The sequence below is a fragment of the Hemiscyllium ocellatum genome, chromosome 9 (assembly GCF_020745735.1).
Source record: "Hemiscyllium ocellatum isolate sHemOce1 chromosome 9, sHemOce1.pat.X.cur, whole genome shotgun sequence".
Lineage (NCBI taxonomy): Eukaryota > Metazoa > Chordata > Chondrichthyes > Orectolobiformes > Hemiscylliidae > Hemiscyllium > Hemiscyllium ocellatum.
This window is the reverse complement of record NC_083409.1, coordinates 52,720,627-52,741,281: the sequence shown is the minus strand read 5'-3', so window position 1 is coordinate 52,741,281 and position 20,655 is coordinate 52,720,627. Positions and strand designations below refer to the sequence as shown.

Below are 20,655 nucleotides of genomic sequence, written 5' to 3'. Positions count from 1 at the left end.
CATATACCTACAGACTTGCCTTTCATCCTAACAGGAATATATTGTTTCTGCACTAGTTGTCTCATTTTTGAAGGCTTCCCATTTCCCAGCCGTCCCTTTACTTGCGAACATCTGCCCCCAATCAACTTTTGCAAGCTCTTGCTTAAAACTGTCAAAATTGCCCTTCCTCCAATTTAGAACTTGAAATTTTAGATCCGATTTACCCTTTTCAAACACAAATTTAAAACTAATAAAATTATGGCTGCTGGCTCCAAAGTGCTCCCTCACTGACACCTCTTGCTCTGCTTAATTTCCCCAAGAGTAGGTCAGATTTTGCACCTTCTCTAGAAGGCGGATACATATATTGAATCAGAAAATTTTCTTGTACACAGCTAACAAATTTCTCTCCATCTAAACCCTTAATACTATGGCAGTCCTAGACTAAGTTTGGAAAGATAAAATCCCCTACTATAACTATCCTATTATTCTGAGATCGCCTTACAAATTTGTTTCTCAATTTCCTGCTGACTATTCAGGGGCGCACAATACAAGGTTAAAAAGTGTGGCACTGGTAAATCACAACACATCAGGCAGCATCCAAGGAGCAATAGAGTTAACATTTTGGGCATAAGCCCTTCATCAGGAATGGGGGAAGCAGAGATGGGCAGAAAGGAGTCTAGAGGTAAAGAGGAGGGGGGTTGTGGGTCTGAGGGGGTAGATAGCTTGGAAGGCAATAAGTAGATGCAGTGATGCGTGATGGTGATAGGTCAGAAGGAAGATGTACAGGTGGGACAGTTCAAGAGGGCCATGCCAAGTTGGAGGGTTCGATCTGGGAGGAAGAGGGGTTTGGGGGGGGGGGGGGGGGGGGGTTGTGAAGATGAGGAAACTGGTGAAAATGATGTTGATGCCATGTGATTGGAGGGTCCCAAGAGTGAAGATGAAGCATTCTTCCTTTAGGCATCACGTGGCTAGGATTTGAAGGTGAAAGACACCCAGGACATGCATGGACTTGGAGTGGGAGAGGGAGCTGAAGTAGTTGGCCACAGCGCAGTGGGGTTGTTCAGTATGTGTGTCCCAGAGGTATTCTCTGAAATATTCTGCGAGTTGCCGTTTGTCTCCCCAATGTAGAGACCACCAGTGGATGAGATATTTGGATGTGTAGGATAATCTCTGCTGGATGTGGAAGGATCCTTTGGGGCCTTGGATGGAGGTGAGGATGGAGGTGTAGGCGCAGATTATATGCCTGCTGTAGTGGCAAGAGAGATGCTGGGAGTGGGGGGGTGGGTTTGTGGGGTATGTGGACCTAACAAGGGAGTCACAGAGGGAATGGTCTTTGTGGAATGCTGATAGGGAAGGGGAGGGGAGGGCAGGGCAGGGAAATATATCTGTGGTGGTGGGGACCAACTGTAGGTGGCAGAGGATAATGTGCTATATCTGAAGATTGATGGGATGGAAGGTAAGGATTGGTAGGAGAGCATTCTATCCTTGTTGCAGTTGCAGGGATGGGGTTCAAGGGCAGAGATGAGGGAAGTGGAAGAAATGCAGCGGAAGGCATTGTTGACCACATGGGAGGGGAAATTGCAGTCCTTGAAGTAGGAGACCATCTGGGATGCCCTGTAGAGGAATTGCTCCTCCCAGGAACAGATATGGCGGAGGTGGAGGAATTGGGATTAAGTGATAGCATTTTTACAGGAGGGGGGAGTAGGAGGTGGTAGTCCAGGTAGCTGTGGAAATTGGTGGGTTTAAAGTAGATGCCTGTGTTGAGTTGATTGCCTGAAATGGAGATGGAGAGATCCAGGAAGGGGAGGGAAGTGTCTGAGACGGTCCAGGTGAACTTGATGTCAGAGTGGAAGGCATTTGTGAAGTTGATGAACTGTTCAACCTCCTCGCGGGAGCACGAAGTGGTGCTGATACAGTCATTGATGTAGTGAAGGAAGAGGCGAGGAAAGGCACCAGTATAACTGCGGAAGATGGACTGTTCCATGTATCTGATGTAGAGGCAGGCATAACTGGGGCCATGTGGGTGCCCATGGCAATCCTTTTGGTCTGAAGGAAGTGGGAGGATTTCAAGCAGAAGTTGTTAAGAGTGACACCAGTTTAGCCAATTGAATGAGTGGGTCAGTTGAGGAGCACCATTTAGTTCAGCAGGACACCAAGAAACAAAGGGCTAGGAGGCCTTCGCTATGGCGGATAGAAGTTTACAGGGACTGAATATCCATGAAGATGAGGCATTGTGGGCCTGGAAAATGAAAGTCATGGAGGAGGTGGAAGATGTGGGATGCGTACCAAATGTATGTGGGGAGTTCCTGGACCAAGGGGAACAGGGCAGTGTCAAGGTTTAAGGTGCTAAGTTTAATCTACTTTCCTCTGCTATATCAATGACTGTATCGGAGCCCCTCATACTCCCACGATGAGGTTGAGCAATTCATCAACTTCATGAACATCTTTTATCCTGACCTCAAGTTCACCTGGACCATCTTGGACACCTCCCTTCCCTCCTGGACCTCTCCATCTCCATTTCTGGCAACCGACTCAACACAGACATTACTTCAAACCAACCGGCTCCCAGAGTTACCTGGACCACACCTCCTCCTACTCACCTTTCCAGTGAGATCACTATCCCTTACTCTCAATTCCTCCAAATTCGCTGTATCTGCTCCCAGGAGTAACAATTCCACTCTAGGACATCCCACATGGCCTCCTATTTCAAGGAGCACAATTTCCTCTTCCATGTGGTCAAAAATGCTCTCCAGCTCATCTCCTCTCCTCCACATCTCACACCTCTGCTCTTGAACCCCATCCCTCCAAATGCAACAAGGATACCACCCCCCGCCCCCCCCCCCCCCCCCACCCCTCCCAGTTCTCACCAACCATCCCACACCAATTTCTGGAAACAGCGCATCATCTGCCATTTCCGCCATCTACAGTCAGACCCACCGCCAGAGATAAATTTCCATCCTCACCCCTAACAGCTTTCCATAGAGACCATTCTCTCCATGACCCCCTTGTTAAGTCCACACCCCCACCAACCCACTCTCCACTCCTGGCACCTTCCCTTGCCATCGCAAGAGGTGTAAAACCCTCGCCCATACTGTGCCCCCCCCCACCCCCCCTCACCTCAATCCAAAGTCCCAAAGGATCCTTTCACATCCGGTAGAGATTATCTTGCACATCCAAGCACCTCATTTACTGCGTTCGTTGCTCTCGATGTGGTCTCCTCTATATTGGGGAGACAGGATGCCAACTCGCGGAACATTTCCAAGAACATCTCCGGGACACACGCACCAAACAACCCTATGGCTGACCACTTCAACTTCCCCTCCCACTCTGCCAAATAAATGCAAGTCTTGGGTCTCCTCCACCGCTAATTCTTCGCCATGCAACGCCTGGAGTAAGAAAGCCTCATCTTCCGCCTTGGGACCTTCCAACCACATAGCATCAATGTCATTTCACTAGTTTCCTCATCTCTCCTCCAACCCAGCACAGCCCTCTAGAACTGTCCTACCTGTTGGCTCCACCCTCTGTTCCAAACTATCACCATCACCCCACCCGCCACCTGCATCTACCTATTTCCCTCCAAGCTACCTTCCGCCCAGCCCCACATCCCCTTCCATTTATCTCTCAGCCCTCGTCCCCCCTCCACATTCCTGAAGGACTTATACCTGAAACATCGACTCTCCTGCTCCTCAAATGCTGCCTGACCTGCTGTGCTTTTCTAGCTCCACATGTTTTGCCTATGAATCCACCATCTGCAGTCCTCACTTTCTCCAGGTTTATAATACAATCCCAGTAAGGGAATCAAATAACCCAAATACTTCCCTGGTCATATTCCCAGGAATATCCTATAAGTACAGCCGTAAAGCTATCCCTTATTAAAAATGCCTCCCCCAACCCCCCTTCCCCCCACTTGCCCCCAGTTTGACATTCCTAATTGCATTTATATCCTGAAACATGAAGCTGCCAGTCCTGTCCATCCCTGAATCACGTCTCTGTAATTGCTATGATATCCCAGTCCCAAGTTCCTACCGAAGCCCAGGGTTCACCTGCCTTCCCTGTTAGGTCTGCTGCAAGTTAAGTTTTGGCAAAAATTTTGATGATCTCAACATAACAGAGTAGAATGTGGGAGATCAAACAGACCTGTTGAGTCCAGAAGAAACAAAAAGGTATGAATGAGGGTTTAGTGGCATGTGAGCTGAGACAGGGGTGAAGTTGAGCAATGTGCAGAGGTGGAAGTAGATAGTCTTAATTATGAGGTGATGAGAGGTCTGAAGCTCATCTCAAGATGAAATGCAATACCAAGATTTCAGACAGACTGATTTTATTTCAGAATGTTGTCAGCATTTGATGTGGAGACCCAAAACAGTGTCTTCAATTTTCCCAACAGAAATTTCGAAGTTGTCTGATGGATACGGGGAAGAGTTGACAGGTGGCATCTGTCTTCGCATATCTGTTCTTGATTGCATATTCTTATGTTGTATTCCTTGACACAGAACTACCACTCTCATACATACCAGAAAGCTTGCACTGATTAAAATATGCTTTTCAATCTTTGAGGATCTCACCAGTAGTTCCTTTAGGGCAGTTAGTACACACTATATCCCTGGTTTTTGGCACCATAGCACAGCTTGAACCAGTTGGACAAGGACACGGACGACAGTCCTCTGAGCTACCAACTGTAGGATCACCATAGTAACCATCCTTACACCGCTCACAGTTTGATCCTGCTGTGTTGTCTCTGCAGTAACATTCACCTATAGATTGACAAGGGAGTTAAAGTAGTTTATTATCCATATATCAAAAACTTTCCAAAAATTAAAATGCTCAAATTGCTAACACTTCACTTTCTATAACGATACACAAGTGTGCACTGCTCCTTTGGATTATGAGCAAGACTGCAGAGAATTCCTTGGTATCTATAAAATACCTACCTTACAAGTGGAAGTCTAATGCCACACTTATTTGACGGTGACCTGAAATTTTCCTGTGAATTTTCAAACAACTGTGGACGATACCAGGACAAATGTAAAATATTGCAGAGGCAACTTTTACTCATGTTTGGGGAAGGGGGTGGTGTGGGGAGCTCTGACATGTTATTCTGGATTGTCTTGAGCTAAAAAGATGAGAAACTGTTCATTATAGGGAATAACTTCAGGCTTCTCCAGAGAAAGAAATCAAGGAAACAGCAGCATTGAAGTGACCAACAATACAGAAAATTCACATCTCACTTGTTTAGATTTAGGATTGTATATCTACAGCATTAAAAATAGTAAGAAAGCTATTTCTTAGAGTAATTCTCAGAGTAACACTGGCAAGGTCAGCCTTCATTGTCTGACCTCACCAAATCTCAAGAGGCAGCTGATGAAACCATGTTTTAAACCAGTGAAGTCCATGTGGTGAAGGTGCTTCCACAATGCTGTTAGCTAATGAGTTCCACGACTTGAACCTAGAGAGTAAGGAATAGGTCAAGGTTTTGGTGAAGTTTTAATACATTTCTACAGATCAGGTTCACAGATAAACAAACGTGAAAGTTCTAATTTAAAGGAAACTTCAACTCCTGCATTTAAATTAAACGGTACCAAAGAAGGTGGGGGTAAAAATCCTCTTCAAACACAAATGAAACTCCAGTTTCTCCTGGTCTATTAGCACCCAATGTAAAGATAGACAAGAATCATCAAAATGGTCTTTTGTACAATAATGGAACCCACTAATAATCACAATGTCTTCTTGCATTCAACCATATTCTGATTCAAGCAGCATACATGTATTGGAAGGGATATCATGATTGGGGAATTAGGCTGATGAACAATAAAGGCTCATGATGACTTCAATCTTGCATCTTCCTGATGTTGAGAACTTAAGATAATGTACACAAATAAAGGAGTAAGGAAAAGAAGTTTAATTTAATCCACCCTTCTGCAATGTAAATTCTGAATTCAGAAATTAAATTCATATATATCGTTTGCTTCAGAAGAGGGAGGGGAATAAAGAGAATTTGTGCTGGTTGGAAAAGGGGTAAGGTAAATATCATTATATAAAGCACGACGTATAGTAAATAAACTAATCCAACCAAGGGCTTATGTCAGATTTTGTCAGTGAGCACAAACTATCAATTTGATCTATTACCACTCACCACTTTCAGGATTGCAGGTATCACTATGGGCATTGCAGCTGCAAGGCACACAGGGACTGAAAGCTCCATGACCAGGATCCTCCCTCCTGTAGCCCAGTGCACACTGTTCACAGAACTGCCCCCGGTATGCAGCTGGGCAGGTACATTGTTCTACCCAGTCAGCGGGAGATCCTGAGCCAGGACGTGCAGTGAGCAGAGTTACATCGTCCAAGTGTCCAGCACCTATGGAAAAATGGTCAAAATATTAGCTGCAAACACATTAAACTTACAAAAATGTTGAAAATATGCACAGACCAGGTGAACAATGTTAGTTCTTGAGCTACTTCTAGTTCTTCAACTACTCATGTTGGATCTGGCTGAGTGTGGTTTGCTGGCCATTGTGCCACTGTGGACTCAGTGTATGACTTGATTTTGTAAATAAGCTCAGTCTTTTGTCTGGTAAGGTTTTTGATCATCACACCAAAGTGCATTTACAGTCAACTGCAGTTTTCCCTTTACTGTTTCATAGGTGATCCTCATGACAAAATTGCAATCTTTGAATTATGGGAGGCATGATTGTTCATTTCTTTCTATCCAGTAGAGATAGATCAGTTTCATGATCTGTTCATTAGAACTTTTAGACCAGTGGTGTGGTTTGAAAAAAATCAAAAGCTATGCTACTGAGACAGTCCCTTTTACAATCATAATAAATCATGTTTCTGTGCCTGGTGATGCTCACAATGAACAAAAGGTCAGCTTGTGGCACCATCCAGTTGTTGCTGGTACAGCCCTGCTCCTAAGCCTGTAGCTAAACCATCAGCTGCTACAAACAGTTGAAAAGGATGCACCAAGATATCAAGATTCCTTGATCAGTGATACAGATTTCCAAATCCGCATCTTCTTGAGAAGCTCTCTTAAAAATGTCTTTTGTTAGCTACCAATTGAGGGAAAAAAATTCATGAACTACATCATCATTCTCAAGGATGCATGATCATCCTAGGTTGAGGTAAAATTGGGGAAAACCAGAATGGCTTGTGAGGATCAGCCACTATCATTTCCTGTCGACAATGTGTTTTAAGAATTCAACAGATTTCTGGGAGAATTCATTCTTCTGTTGCTTGTAAGGGCTTTAAGATTGCATGCAATTTTTGATCATGCTCCTTGCCTGTGCATCAATAAATCAACCAGGTGACATGATTCTGTGAAGAGTTGTAAAATATTGGGCATAGCCTGCTGAAAAGCCTCTGGGCAAAGATCATTCCAAATTGTAGCCCATTGAAGCAAAATATCAAGTGGCGTTCTGAACATAGTAAGCAATCTTGATTGTCCAATGGCACGTACCACTATGCACTATCTACATCTGAGTTTGTGAGAATTTTACTTTTAGACAGCTTAGCTAAACTTACATCGACCACAGAAATAGGGTGAATTTCCCTTAGCAGCACTTTAGAACATAGGACATTACAGCACAGTACAGGCCCTGTGAAACCAATCTGAAGCCCATCAAACCTACACTATTCCATTTTCATCCATTTGTTTATCCAATAATCATTTAAATGCTCAAAGTTGGTGAGTCTGCTACTGTTGCAGGCAGGTCTGTTCCAAGACCCTACTACTCTGAGTAAAGAAACTACCTCTGACATCTGTCCTATATCTATCACTCCTCATTTTAAAACTTATGTCCCCTCGTACTATCCATCACCAGAGGAAAAAGGCTCTCACTGTCCACCCTATCTAACCCTCTGATTATCTTACGTCTCATTTAAGTCACCTCTCAACCTTCTTCCCTCTAACGAAAACAGCTTCAAATCACTCAGCCTTTCCTCATGAGATCTTCCCCCATACCAGACAACATTCTAGTAAATCTCCTCTGAATCCTTCCAAAGCTCCCACATCCTTCCTATAATGAGGTGACCAGAACTGTACACAATACTCAAGTATGCACCAGAGTTTTGTACAGCTACAGTATGACCTCAATCCCAAAACTCAATCCCGCTACTAATAAAAGCTAATATACTGTATACCTTCTTAACAACCCTATCTACCAACTTTCAGGGATCTATGTACATGGACACCGGGATTTCTCTATTCATCTACACTACCAAGAATTCTACCATAAGCCCAGTACACTGCATTCCTGTTGCTCCTCCCAAAGTGAATCACCTCACACTTTTCCGCAATAAACTCCATTTGCCATCTCTCAGCCCAGCTCTGCAGTTCATCTATGTCACTCTGTAACCTACAACATCCTTTGTCACTATCCACAACTCCACCGATGTTAGTGTTATCTGTAAATTTACTAACCCATCCTTTTACACCCTCATCTAGGTCATTTAGAAAAATGACAAACATCAGTGGACCCAAAACAGATCCTTGCAGTACCCCACTAGTAAGTGAACTCTCGGATGAACATTTCCCATCAACCACCACCTTCTTTCAGCTAGCCAATTTCTGATCCCAATCGCTAAATCATCCACAATCCCATGCCTCTGTATTTTGTACAATAGCCTACTGTGGGGAACCTTATCAAACACCTTACTGAAATCCATATACACTTGCTTGGTCACGTCTCAAAAGAACTCAATAAGGTTCGTGAGACATGACCTACCCTTCACAAAACCATGTTCGCTATCCCTAATCAACTTATTCCTTTCTAGATGATTATAAATCCTCTCTCTTATAACCTTTTCCAACACTTTACCCACAACTGAAGTAAGGCTCACTGGTCTACAATTACCAGTGTTGTCTCTACTCCCCTTTTTGAGCAAGAGAACAACATTTGCTATCCTGCAGTTTTCCAGCAGTATTCCCGTAAACAACAACAACAGAAAGATCAAAGCCAAAGGCTTGGCAATCGCCTCCCTGGCTTCCAGAGGATAAATCCCATTCGGCCCCGGGGACTTATCTATTTCTACACTTTCCAGAATTGCTAACACCTCCTCCTTGTGAACCTCAATCCCATCCAGTCTAGTAGCCAGTGTGTCAGCATTCGCCTCGAAAACATTATTTTTAGTGCATATTCATACTGGAAAAAGACATTCATTTAGCGCTTCCCCTATCTCCTCTGACTCCACACACAATTTCCTACTACTGTCCTTGACTGGCACTAATCTTACTCTAGTCATTCTTTTATTTGTGATATACTTGTAGTAAGCTTTGGGGTTTTCCTTGATCCTATCTGCCAACGACGTCTCATGACCCCTCCTGGTTCTCCTTAGGTCTACCCTGGCTAACTTGTAACTCTCAAACACCCTGAGTATTCCGGTCTCATCCTAATATAAGTCTTCTTCTTCCTGTTAGAAGTGCTTCAACTTTGGCTCTGTTGCTTGACCACTTCCTCCCTGCCTGACAGGTACATACTTATCAAGGACATGCAGTAGCTGTACCTTAAAGAAGCTCCACATTTCAATTGTGCTCATCCCCTGCAGTTTCCTTCTCCATCCTATGCACCCTAAATCTTGCCTAACTGCATCATAATTACTTTTCCCCCCAGCTATAAGTAGTTGAATTATATTATTCAGAGTCATTATATGTAAAGTTAAATTCCCCCACAACAACTAACCTTCACTCTTACTCCTATTGAGGATTATCTTTGCTATCCTATTCTCTACATCTCTGGAACTATTCTGAGGCTGATAGAAAACTCCCAACAGGGTGACCTCTCCTTTCCTATTTCTAACCTTAGCCCATATTACCTCAGTAGACAAGGCCTCAAAAGGTCCTTTCTGCACATAATACTGTCCTTAACAAGCAATGCCACACCTCTCGCTCTTTTAACATCTTTTCTGTTCTTCCTGAAAGATCTAAATCCTGGAACTTGCAACAACCATTCCTGTCCATGCTCTACCCAAGTCTCCAAAATGGCCACAACATCGAAATCCCAGGTACCAACCCACACTGCAAGTTCACCCACCTTATTCCAGATGCTCCTGGCATTGAAGTAGACACACTTCAAACCAACTTCTTGCTTGCCGGTACCCTCTTGAGACCTTGAAACCTTACTTCTGACCTCACTACTGTCAACCTCCTGTATAATGGAACTACATCCCCCTCATGAATTAGTTTAAATCCTTCTGAAGACGATCCTGTTTGTAGAGGTTCCAGAAAGAGCCCCAAGTATCCAGGAATCCAAAACCCTCCCTACCGCACCATCCCTGTAGCCACGTGCTCAACTCCTCTCTCTTCCTATGCTTTGCCTCACTAGCATATGGCATGGGCAACAAACCAGAGATAACAACTCTGTTTGTTCTAACTCTATGTTTCCACCCTAGCTCCCTGAATTTTTGTCTTAAATCCCCATCTCTCATCCTATCTATGTCATTGCTGCCTATGTGGACCATGACTTGGGGCTGCTGCTGCTCCTCCTCAACGATCCCAAAAACAGAATCAGAGACATCAAACCCTGGCACTTTGGAGGCAACATACCAACTGTAAGTCTCTCTCGTTCCCATAGAACCTCCTATCTGTCTCCCTAACTATGGAATCCTCAGTGACTAATACTCTGCTCCTCTTCCACCTTCCCTTCTAAGCAAGGGGGACAAACTCCAAGCAAGAGATGTGCCCCATTGCATACCCTTGGTAAGTTGTCGATACAAGTTTGTATAGCACTAACAGACTTCAGTACACGAAGCATGTCCAAGCACCACTCACATGGTTTTGCAGCAAGGGATCTGATGATTATTCTTTTTGTTTTTACAAGTTCTTCCTCAACTTGCTTCATTAAAGAATCCAGAATTTTCCTACTCATTAGTGTTTCTGCATCCAATGTATATAATGACTTAATATCTTTCTTCAATACAATATAGTTTCCAGTTTCCCTATTCCTTGAAATAATCAGTGATTATTCAGCATACCAAAATAGACCATGTCTGCATGTGCCTCAGGGCTGTATCAGCTAGCTGACTGTGACAGTCTTTAGCAAGCACCTGCTTGTGCAGTGACCTCAAGGCACTCCGTGCACAGGGATTTGACCACATTTTTGCAGAGATCAGCACACATGTTTATGCACCAGTCCTTTTTCTACAGCTGAGAATGAAGGGGACGTTGAGGAAGAGGCTGAGTAGCAAAGGGGAGGTGAATTCTCAGGCTGACAGTGCACAGCTTCATGTCCTAATGGTCTAGGTCACCACTGCCCACGACCTTGATTCCTGCCACCATTGTGCCTGAGGTACAGCTCTTTACGGAACCACTAGGCTGCTTGGTGGGGCCAGTGCTATTGGTCTGGGCTTGGATATTGGTCAAAGGGGTTGGCGGTGAAAGTAGCAGGTTGAAGGACCAAGTGTGGGAACCACCCTGACCTCTGGCTAACTGGTGCAAAGGGAAATCAACCTTATGTCTGTGGCTGATGAAAGGTTTACTGCTATCTAAAAGTAGAATTCTTACAAAACTCAGATGTAGATAGTGCATGGTGGCACATGCCATTGGATAAGCAAGATTGCTTACTGTTTTCAGAACTCCACTTGAGAAGGGGCCATGTTTGGGCAGTGCAGCAGCCGGAGAGAGTAGGAAGATAAGGCAATACAGCAAAGGAGCAGTACCCAAGGAGACCTACTCCTCAGCTTTGCCCAAGGAACATCCAATATCTATTCAATCACCACTGAAATGTGACTCAGGAGCACTCTCACATACCTCTGCCTTGTGTTGCAGCTTGTATCTCCTTTGGAGTTATCAATTCTCCTTCTCCAATAAGACCATTAGAGGTACAGCTGCAGTAATAATGCTCTGCGTCTAGTATTTCAGCAGACTACACTTCAGGTTTCAGCCTTGGCAATATAACAGGTACATTTTGACAGCCAGGTCCCACTTCTAGCTCCTGTTCCAGAAGCTGTCTTGCCTGCAGCCAGCTGTTAAAGTGAGACATGCTGAAGTACTTTGCTTCTGAGCCTGAAGGCAGGAGGCTGGCTGCTGTCAGTAAGTAATTCCTGACTCTTACTGTCAACCAAGCTTGGTTAAGTACTACAGCATGCTTAGGAACCAAAGTACACTTCAGCAGGAAAGCTCAATCTTTGGCTCCCTTTGCAGACATCACTGCTAGGATGGGCTATGCATCGTCCTGACTGTCAAGAGTCAGAAATCAGCTTGGTCAGGGGACACTTACTATTCTCACTGTATGTGCCTCGAATCTTGATAGCTGTCAAGTTGTGGAGAAGCTTCTGAAATTCAAAAGAAGAAAGCTGTGGCCTCCACGGATAACTTGTTACTTCATGAAGTCTGTCAACAAAATAAAGTGATTATAAACATTTACATAAGTATTTGAGGTAGTATTTATTGCAGAGTTAGCTCAAAACTTATGTATTTACATTTTTCTTTTTTACCAGATCCTTGAACAACACTTGAATCAGAGAGCATAAAAGTAAAAACTCACAGGGAGTTGGCATAAAGTCTGCTCTTAATTAAACGGACACTTTGTAAATAAGGAATCGGGTGATTTAGTGCACAACACTGATAAGTTTTTACCTCCGAGGCCTGGCAGTGAACTCAGCCGAAGCATGGGTTAAAGTTAAGGGAAGAAAGAGACTTTGATTCTGCTATCAGTCATGGAGATACCGACCCATTGTTTCAGGGCAGCATAGGGTTTCACATTGCAGAATTTATACATGACAAACACTGCGATGGCATGTAACAACTAACTCCAGGTTGTCTTGAACACATCCAATCAACTGCTTGCTGCAGAAATAGTTAATGCAGTTACTATGTAAGTTCTGCCTTGATGCAACACAAAATTCTTGTACAGCTTTGCTTTTCTGAAATAATAAGCAAACAGCTACCATTGCAGATTTGGAACAGGCTAATATGACTTGCAGCTCAAGGTGAATTGCCCTCTGACCTTCTTGTCTTGAGGACAATGAGGTGGGGGAAGAAAGCAAGAAAGGGAATAAGTGGTCTATACTAAGCATTCCCTGCTTCCTGTGCCTTTACAAAGTTTGTTGCTTCAGTTCATAATCTCCACAGAAGCAGAGATGCCCATCCTTTGTGACAAGCAGGCCAGGAGGGTTCAGGACACTGTCCTAAATTCTATTTACTATTAAGTTCACAGAATGCTGTGATATACTTTGAACAGCTCAAAATCTGGAGTCCAAAACAGAGTCGGTGTAATTCAACATGATTAAAAAATGATTACTGGTTTTAACTTAAATGACTTGTGTTACAGACAATATGCATTATTTCACCTGAAGACATAGTTCTGTGGGCTCTCTGTGGGGTACTGATTTCCCTGAGCTATCAGTGGAACAGTTACTCTCAGGCCTGCTCCCTCCAGTACTAGATCCTCGGCTGATAAACGTGTGTCTCTCTTGTCCACATAGAAAGTGAAAGAGAAGTTTTGACCATAGCTCATCAGCTGATTCCCCAACATTTTTGCTAGAAAAAAACACAAGGAAAACCAGTGATTAGGTCTGCAGATCTCTAAGGAAGTGATACCCCTTTGAAGAGTAACTTATATAATTTCAGATGGTTAAAGGTCTTCAACTTTAGCTATCAACTCCATAAATATTCTGTTTGCTATGTTATGCAGCAGCAACGTTCACATCAGTTGTACTACTTTATTTTTGAAAAAGATGACATATTGTACAATGACTGAATTTACATACCAGGAGCAATAAAGTAAACTGGGAAATAATCGTCAGAGACCACAGAGGTGTCACGGCTCACTGGGGACCACTGAAGTAGGACCTCAGTACCGTCTCGCTGCTCAGCCTGCCATCCATCATTGCCTACACATCAAAAAAAAGTAAACAAACGCTTCATGCTGTACTATAACCATAACAATGCACTAGCTTCTGACCTGTTACCACAGTTTAATTCAACACTGTTATGCAGAAACTATGTACATTCTACTGTGTGTTGACAGCTCAACAGGATCCGAGTGAAATACAGTAACCACTGCTGAGCATGATCATTTAGAACTGATTTGGTATGTACTTCATACAAGTAACTAACTTTCAACTCATGAAAGCAGGCCAGAAATCACATCCATTAAAATTTCAGTACAATTTTGTACAAGGTACTCTCTTAACCGTAACATACATAATTAAAAGAAATTGGAAGGTATATCAGGGCATCAGACAATCCAAACAACAGCAGACATAAAAAGGTGTGTGCAAAGTGAATGATTACGGTGTAGGTTAATTCCTTTAACATAGAGCTACATAAACATTATCCAAAGGGCTTAGTTGCTGGGAGTAAGTCAAAATACAGACAAATACTTTATGGAACACATTGTATAAAGTAGGCTTGGACCCCAGAGAGGGTAAATATTGGATTAAGATCTTTCAAAGATTTTTTAAATTACCTTTTGATATTAGAGATAATCTGTTAGACACTATGGTTTTTATTACCTACCTCAGGAAATTAAGAAGAGATGGAGAACAAGATAAGAGTGATGTGCAAGTTGGACATGTTTCACTAAGAAAATAAAAATCAATGGACCAAAAATAATTTAATTTTTAGTTTAAATTGTAAATGACACATACATAAAATAGATTTTCTGATTGAGAGTTGTTTTTTTAATGCAATTTAGTTTTTAACTGGAGGCTGAGCTGCATGTTACTATACTTGTCAAGTCTGCATTAAGCTTAGAGACACCAAGTCAAATAAGTCTATGTCCAAAGCGAGAAATATGGAGGTGTATACATTAGAAAATCTCGGCAACACCTGTATCAAAGCTTGATGTAATCTTCTCAACATTGTAGCCCTCAGCTTTGCTACAAACAGATGAATGACCATAGCAGAAGCAGGCTGTGCAGCCATGGGGGTTCTGGGGGTCCAAGTTGAAAAATCCTGGCTTGCATCTATAGTAAAGAAAATATCTCATTAGGAATGCATGTGCTACCAGTTCAAACTAATTTGTTCACATTTAAGTACCTTGCTAAGTTATTGAATTCTTAACCATGCAACATAAAAACCAAATAATCTTGATTGCAAAACAACCAGGCTGTGATTTGATCTTCATTTAATAAAACTCAATCAATGCGCTGAACCCAAGCAAAGCCTGGTTTCCTCAGCTACAACTTAGCAACAACCAATTAAAATTTTCAATCTTTGTTACTATTGAATGAAGATAACAGAAGACAATAACACATACTTCTGAAGTTACTTTTGCTTAAAAGTTAGCTGCTGAAAGGTTTCACATTCTAGGCCAGCTCACAGCATGTACAACAAGTATTGAAGATGAACCTTTCATTTGCACAGATTACAGACAGAAGTATAAGGTGAACTCATACCAAAGCAGCAGTGAAGTTGTGGGAGAGTTCGGTGAAGGAGGAGTCAATGACAAGAAGAAATATACAGAGCTGAACATGTTTTCAGTAGAGTGAAGATAACTGCGGTGAGACATGATCCGGATCTTTAAAAGTGCTGAGACACATAAATGTTGATATGTCTGAGAGTTATTTGAGTTGGATCACGGCCACAAAACTAGAGGAAACAGGTTTAAAATTCAACCTCGAGTAAGATGAGAGATTAAATGAATATTTTCCAGTGGTGGAATGTGAGATATATAGAATAGACTCAGTTCCTGTTAAAATAGATGATGCTGAAAAGAATAGGATGAGAATTTATATAACATCTTTAATACCTCAGCAAAGTGCTTTATAGGCAAACTGGATATTTCTTGAAATAAAATCAATGCAATAATGTACGAAATGTGATAGCTAATTTACCCATCACATGAAAAGCAATAAAAGCGAATATAATTTTTTTTAAGCAAGTGATTTTGGTTGAGGGATAAACAGTGACTAACAAATATTATTGACACTGTACCAGAGGCTCTTTTAATTTTATGCATGTCAAACGTCAACACTTTTCCACATTAATATTCTGAAAATACTTGGATTCAGTGTAGCTTCCACATGACTTTCAAATCTGGAATCTGAATTCATTTTAAAATCTCCTTGTGCCAGCATCCTGACAAAACAACAAAACTATACAAAGGAGCTGCCTGTTCAGTGATTGAATGTAACAACTCCTCTGAACTAAACATGCCTTAAAATAGCTATTTTTAAAACACAATTTCTCAAACTGAAGCAAAAATCTGAGATATCTCTGTTGCATCCCAAGGTGTAATATTTTAGAATCTAGAGATTAATCTTCCCAAATTAAGTGACATTTACAACCCAAAAGGTCAGCAAAGAAACATTCTGTGCTCTGAAGAATTTCAAGGTGAATGTTCAGGTAAAACCAGTAGTAGAACCCAAATTGCTTTGCATGACTAGTTTTTAAGGTACTAAGCAAAAGAAGCATTGCCCAGTTGTAGATAGACCCAACAGCTTTCTTTGATCAAGGGTACAATACAGACAGTAGCCATTAGGCTAATTACATTAAGTCGATCCATTTCACAGATGATCAAACATCCTTAATTGGGCTAATCGCTCATGTGAATAGAAACACATTCAAGAGATATTAGAGAAGTTCTAGAAAATAGTGCAGCATTTCATGGAATTTGGATGCTCAGAGTGACTATATAGCTGAGAACTTAACTTTGAAAAATCAACAAAATCCTTCAGTATGGAGTTAAGTATTGAATGTGTGCACAACTAGATGTCCCACCTTGTTTTTCGACCTGCCCGATCTTCCCCAAGAGCAGAGGACTGTGTGCGCCTCCAAACTTACCCATATCAAGTACCAAGCCAATTAATGCAACTATTGGCTTATTAACTGTCCTTCTCCCACAGTTTTACAAACTTTCCTGAAAAGGTCCAAGGGAACTAGTCAATTGGATTCAAAATTGGCTTGAAGATAGAAGAGGATAGTGGTGCTTTTTGGACTGGAGGCCTGTGACCAACAGTGGGCCGCAAGGATTGGTGCTGGCACCACTGCTTTTTGTCATTTATATAAATGCTTTGATGTGAATATAGAAAGCATGGTTAATAAATTTGCAGATGACATCAGTGGACAGTGAATAAGATTATCTCAGAGTATAACAGTACCTTGATCAGCTGGGCCTATGGGCCGAGAAGGGGCAGAGGGAGCTTAATTTAGATAAATGGGAGGTGTTGCATTTGGTAAGGCAAGCCAAGGCAGGACTTATATAGTGAATGGTAGGTGCATAGTCTCTTGAAACTGGAGTTGCAGGTAGAGAGGGTGGTGAAGGCATTTGGCACATTTGCCTTCATTGGGCAGAATACAGTATAGGAGTTGGGAGGTCTTATCATAGCTGCACAGGGCACTGGTGAGGCCACTTTTAGAATACAGCATATGATTCTGGTTGCCCTTTTAATAGGAAGGATGTTGTTAAACTAACTTGAGAGGGTGCAGAAAAGATTTACAAGGATGTTGCTGGGATTGGAGGTTTTGAGTTATACGGAGAAGCTGAATACATTATGGTACTTTTCCCCCAGAGCATCAGTGGCTGTGGTGTGACCTGACAGAGGTTTATAAAAGCACGAGGGGCATGGATAGGGTGGATAGCCAGGGTCTTTTCCCCAGGATAGGATGGTTCAAAACTAAAGAGCATGGTTTTAATGTGAGAGGGGAAGATTTAAAGGTGACCCAAGGGGCAACTTTTCATGCAGAAGGTGGTGAGTATATGGAACGAGCTGCCAGAGGAAGTGGTGGAGGCTGGTACAATTACAACAATTAAAAGGCATCTGGTATGAATAGGAAGGGTTTAGATGGATATGGGCCAGGTGCTAGCAAGTGGGACCAGACTAGATTGGGATATCTGGTTGGCACGGACAAGTTGGACCAAACGGTCTGCTTCTATGCTGTAAAATTCTATGACTCAGCATTTAGAAGCAGAGGATGGGAAGCAAGGATATGCCTTGGGCAAATCATGAAGTAGGCAGCATTTAAAAACAAAGTAAAAATGTTTTTGAAAGCTGAAAGATTTGAAATACAGTAGCGCCTCAACATACGAACGACTCCGTTCACGAACAAATCGGTTTACGAACAGCATTGTACATAAAATTTTGCTTCAACATACGTACAAAATTCAAGGTACGAACGAAGGTAGGAGCAGTTCGTCTTTGGCGTGTGCGCAGTTCGTCTTTGGCGCGTGCGCAGTGAACATGGGAAAAATTGATTCAGTTCGCGAACTTTTTGGTTCGCGAACTGGGTCCCAGAACAGATTAAGTTCCTAAGTCAAGGCGCTACTGTATTTGAAGTTACAGCATTACAATTGGGGTTCCTGTCTTGAACTAAGAATTTAAGAATTAAGAATAAAGGGTCATCACTGTCATGGCATTGCGAGGCCATCGAGCAGTGGACAAAGCTGTTTGGACTCGGAGCTCCATGAAAGATACAGCTGGAAACAGAGGCTGCAGCTGCAGAAATAAAAGCCACTGTACTGAATAGCAGCAGCTGGCAAAGAAAGGGCATAATGCCAGGCACCAGGCAGCCAGTTAGGATGGTAAGGGGCATGGTAAGAGAAGGACACTGCCTGAAACACAGGATCCACAGAGAGGTGAAGAGACATGGATATAAATACACACCAGTGCTGAAGGAGCTTGTGATTTTCTAGGCATATGGTCAAAGACACTATGCTCTCATCAGTGCATATCTCTGCAGCATCTCATCTGCTGCAGCATCCAGATGTCACAGGTCCTCTTTATCATTGTAACGCAAGATATTGGGATCACCATTGTGCAAAGAGCTTAGAGGGCACTGGGTCCCACATCTAGTGAGGTTAGCTTGTGACTTGCAATAACCTCCTGCAAGAGTCTCAGCCATTCTGGTGGTCTGTTACACAGTCCCTAACAAAGGTCTCCAGAGAAAGGTGGACCAAGAGGAGAGTGAACCCTTGGAAGGATCAGGGAGGAGCAATAAGGGAAGAGGAGGAATTAGAAACAGACAGTGATGGCACTGAACAGAAAGATCACCCCTTGCCATCCTCAAAGCAGGTGGGCAAGTGCACATGGGAGAAATGAACCAAAGGAAATGGTGGTAAGATGAGGTGAAGTAGGGTAGGAGGCAGCTATGTGGAACATAAACACTGACATACGTAAATTGGTTTTTGCTGTTCCGTTAATGCTATGTAATCTAATGTAAAATAACAAATAAACAAAGACGGAATTTTTATTGAAATGTTAGAATCACGTTTCAACAAAAGATCCCATAAACCTACCTCTCACAGTTGAATCCCTCGACATTATTCTTACACATACAACGTCCTGTATCGACAATGCATTCTGCTGTGCTGCCAGCAGGGTTACAGGCACATGGTCTGCCAGGAGAGAAAGCACATAAGAAACATAGTGACACCAAAACCTGGGGAGTGCTTTTGCACTTAGTCCAAAACTTCTAGAACAAATGGCAAGTGGAGCAACAGCAATTAATGCAAAAGTGAATGCTGGAAATACTCAGCAGGTCTAGCAGCATCTATGGAAAGAAAATCGGAATGAACATTTCCAGTTAGTGGCACTAAGCAAAAAGAAAAACCGCACATACTGGAAAATATAAGTAAAAACAGAAGTTGCTGGAAGAACTCTGCAGATAGAAAGGAGAGTTAATGTTGAGGATCCAGTGACCTTTCTTCGGTTCTGGTTATCCACTTTGGTGGCAAGAACAGGAAGGCAGATGACTACCTAAATGGAGTCAAGTTAGATAATGGGGCAGTACAAAGAGATCTGGGTGTTCTTGTACACCAGTCAATGAAGGCAAGCATGCAGGTACATCAGGTAGTGAAGAAAGCTAATAGCATGCTGGCCTTCATAACAAGAGGGATTGAGTATAGAAGTAAAGAGGTTCTTCTGCAACTGTACAGGGCCCTGGTGAGACCGCACCTGGAATAGTGTGTGCAGTTCTGGTCTCCAAATTTGAGGAAAGACATTCTGGCTATTGAGGGAGTGCAGCGTAGGTTCACGAGGTCAATTCCCGGTATGGCTGGACTATGTTGAAAGATTGGAGGGACTGGGCTTGTATACCCTTGAGTTTAGAAGACTGGGAGGGGATGTGATTGAGATCTATAAGATTATTAAGGGATTGAACATTCTGGAGGCAGGAAACATGTTTCCGCTGATAGGTGAGTCCCGAACCAGAGGACATAGCTTAAAAATAAGGAGTAGGCCATTTAGAACAGAGATGAGGAGAAAGTTCTTCACCCAGAGAGTGGTGGGTGTGTGGAATGCTCTGCCCCAGAAGGCAGTGAAGGCCCAGTCTCTGGATTTGTTTAAGAAAGACTTGGATAGAGCTCTCAAGGAAAGTGGAATCAAGGGTTATGGAGATAAGGCAGGAACAGGATACTGATTGAGGATGATCAGCCATGATCATAATGAATGGTGGTGCAGGCTCGAAGGGCAGAATGGCCTACTCCTACACTTATTCTCTATTGTCTCTATTGTTTACTGAAACCAAAACGTTAACTCTGCTTTCTTTCCACAGTTGCTGCCAGACCTGCACAGATTTTTCAGCAAATCCTGTTTTCATTTCAAGTCAGTGACATTTTGACAGAAAAGTATTATAGCTCAGACAATGGTGAAAGGCACATCACAAACAATTCCCTTATTACTCTCCTCAGACACGTCCAATATTGATCCTTTTATTACCATTTACAACCATAGTCCTTTTTTCTCTTGCTCCATTGCCAATTTATCTTTCCTTGCATCATCAGCTCATTATTTAACCAGCTCAGT

At 42.6% G+C, this 20,655-nt stretch overlaps 1 protein-coding gene across 1 annotated transcript in view; it reads right to left on the bottom strand.

Moving 5' to 3' along the window:
- The window catches only part of lamc1 (laminin, gamma 1), a 295,283-nt gene that overhangs the window by 43,457 nt on the left and 231,171 nt on the right, over positions 1–20,655 (bottom strand). The window contains exons 7-13 of the mRNA XM_060830312.1: positions 19,149–19,247; positions 14,741–14,877; positions 13,678–13,800; positions 13,258–13,447; positions 12,186–12,298; positions 6,110–6,331; positions 4,542–4,730 (exon numbers count right to left, since the gene is read on the bottom strand). Of these exons, the coding sequence (XP_060686295.1) occupies positions 4,542–4,730; positions 6,110–6,331; positions 12,186–12,298; positions 13,258–13,447; positions 13,678–13,800; positions 14,741–14,877; positions 19,149–19,247 (1,073 nt within the window). The remainder of the gene's footprint in view (positions 1–4,541; positions 4,731–6,109; positions 6,332–12,185; positions 12,299–13,257; positions 13,448–13,677; positions 13,801–14,740; positions 14,878–19,148; positions 19,248–20,655) is intronic.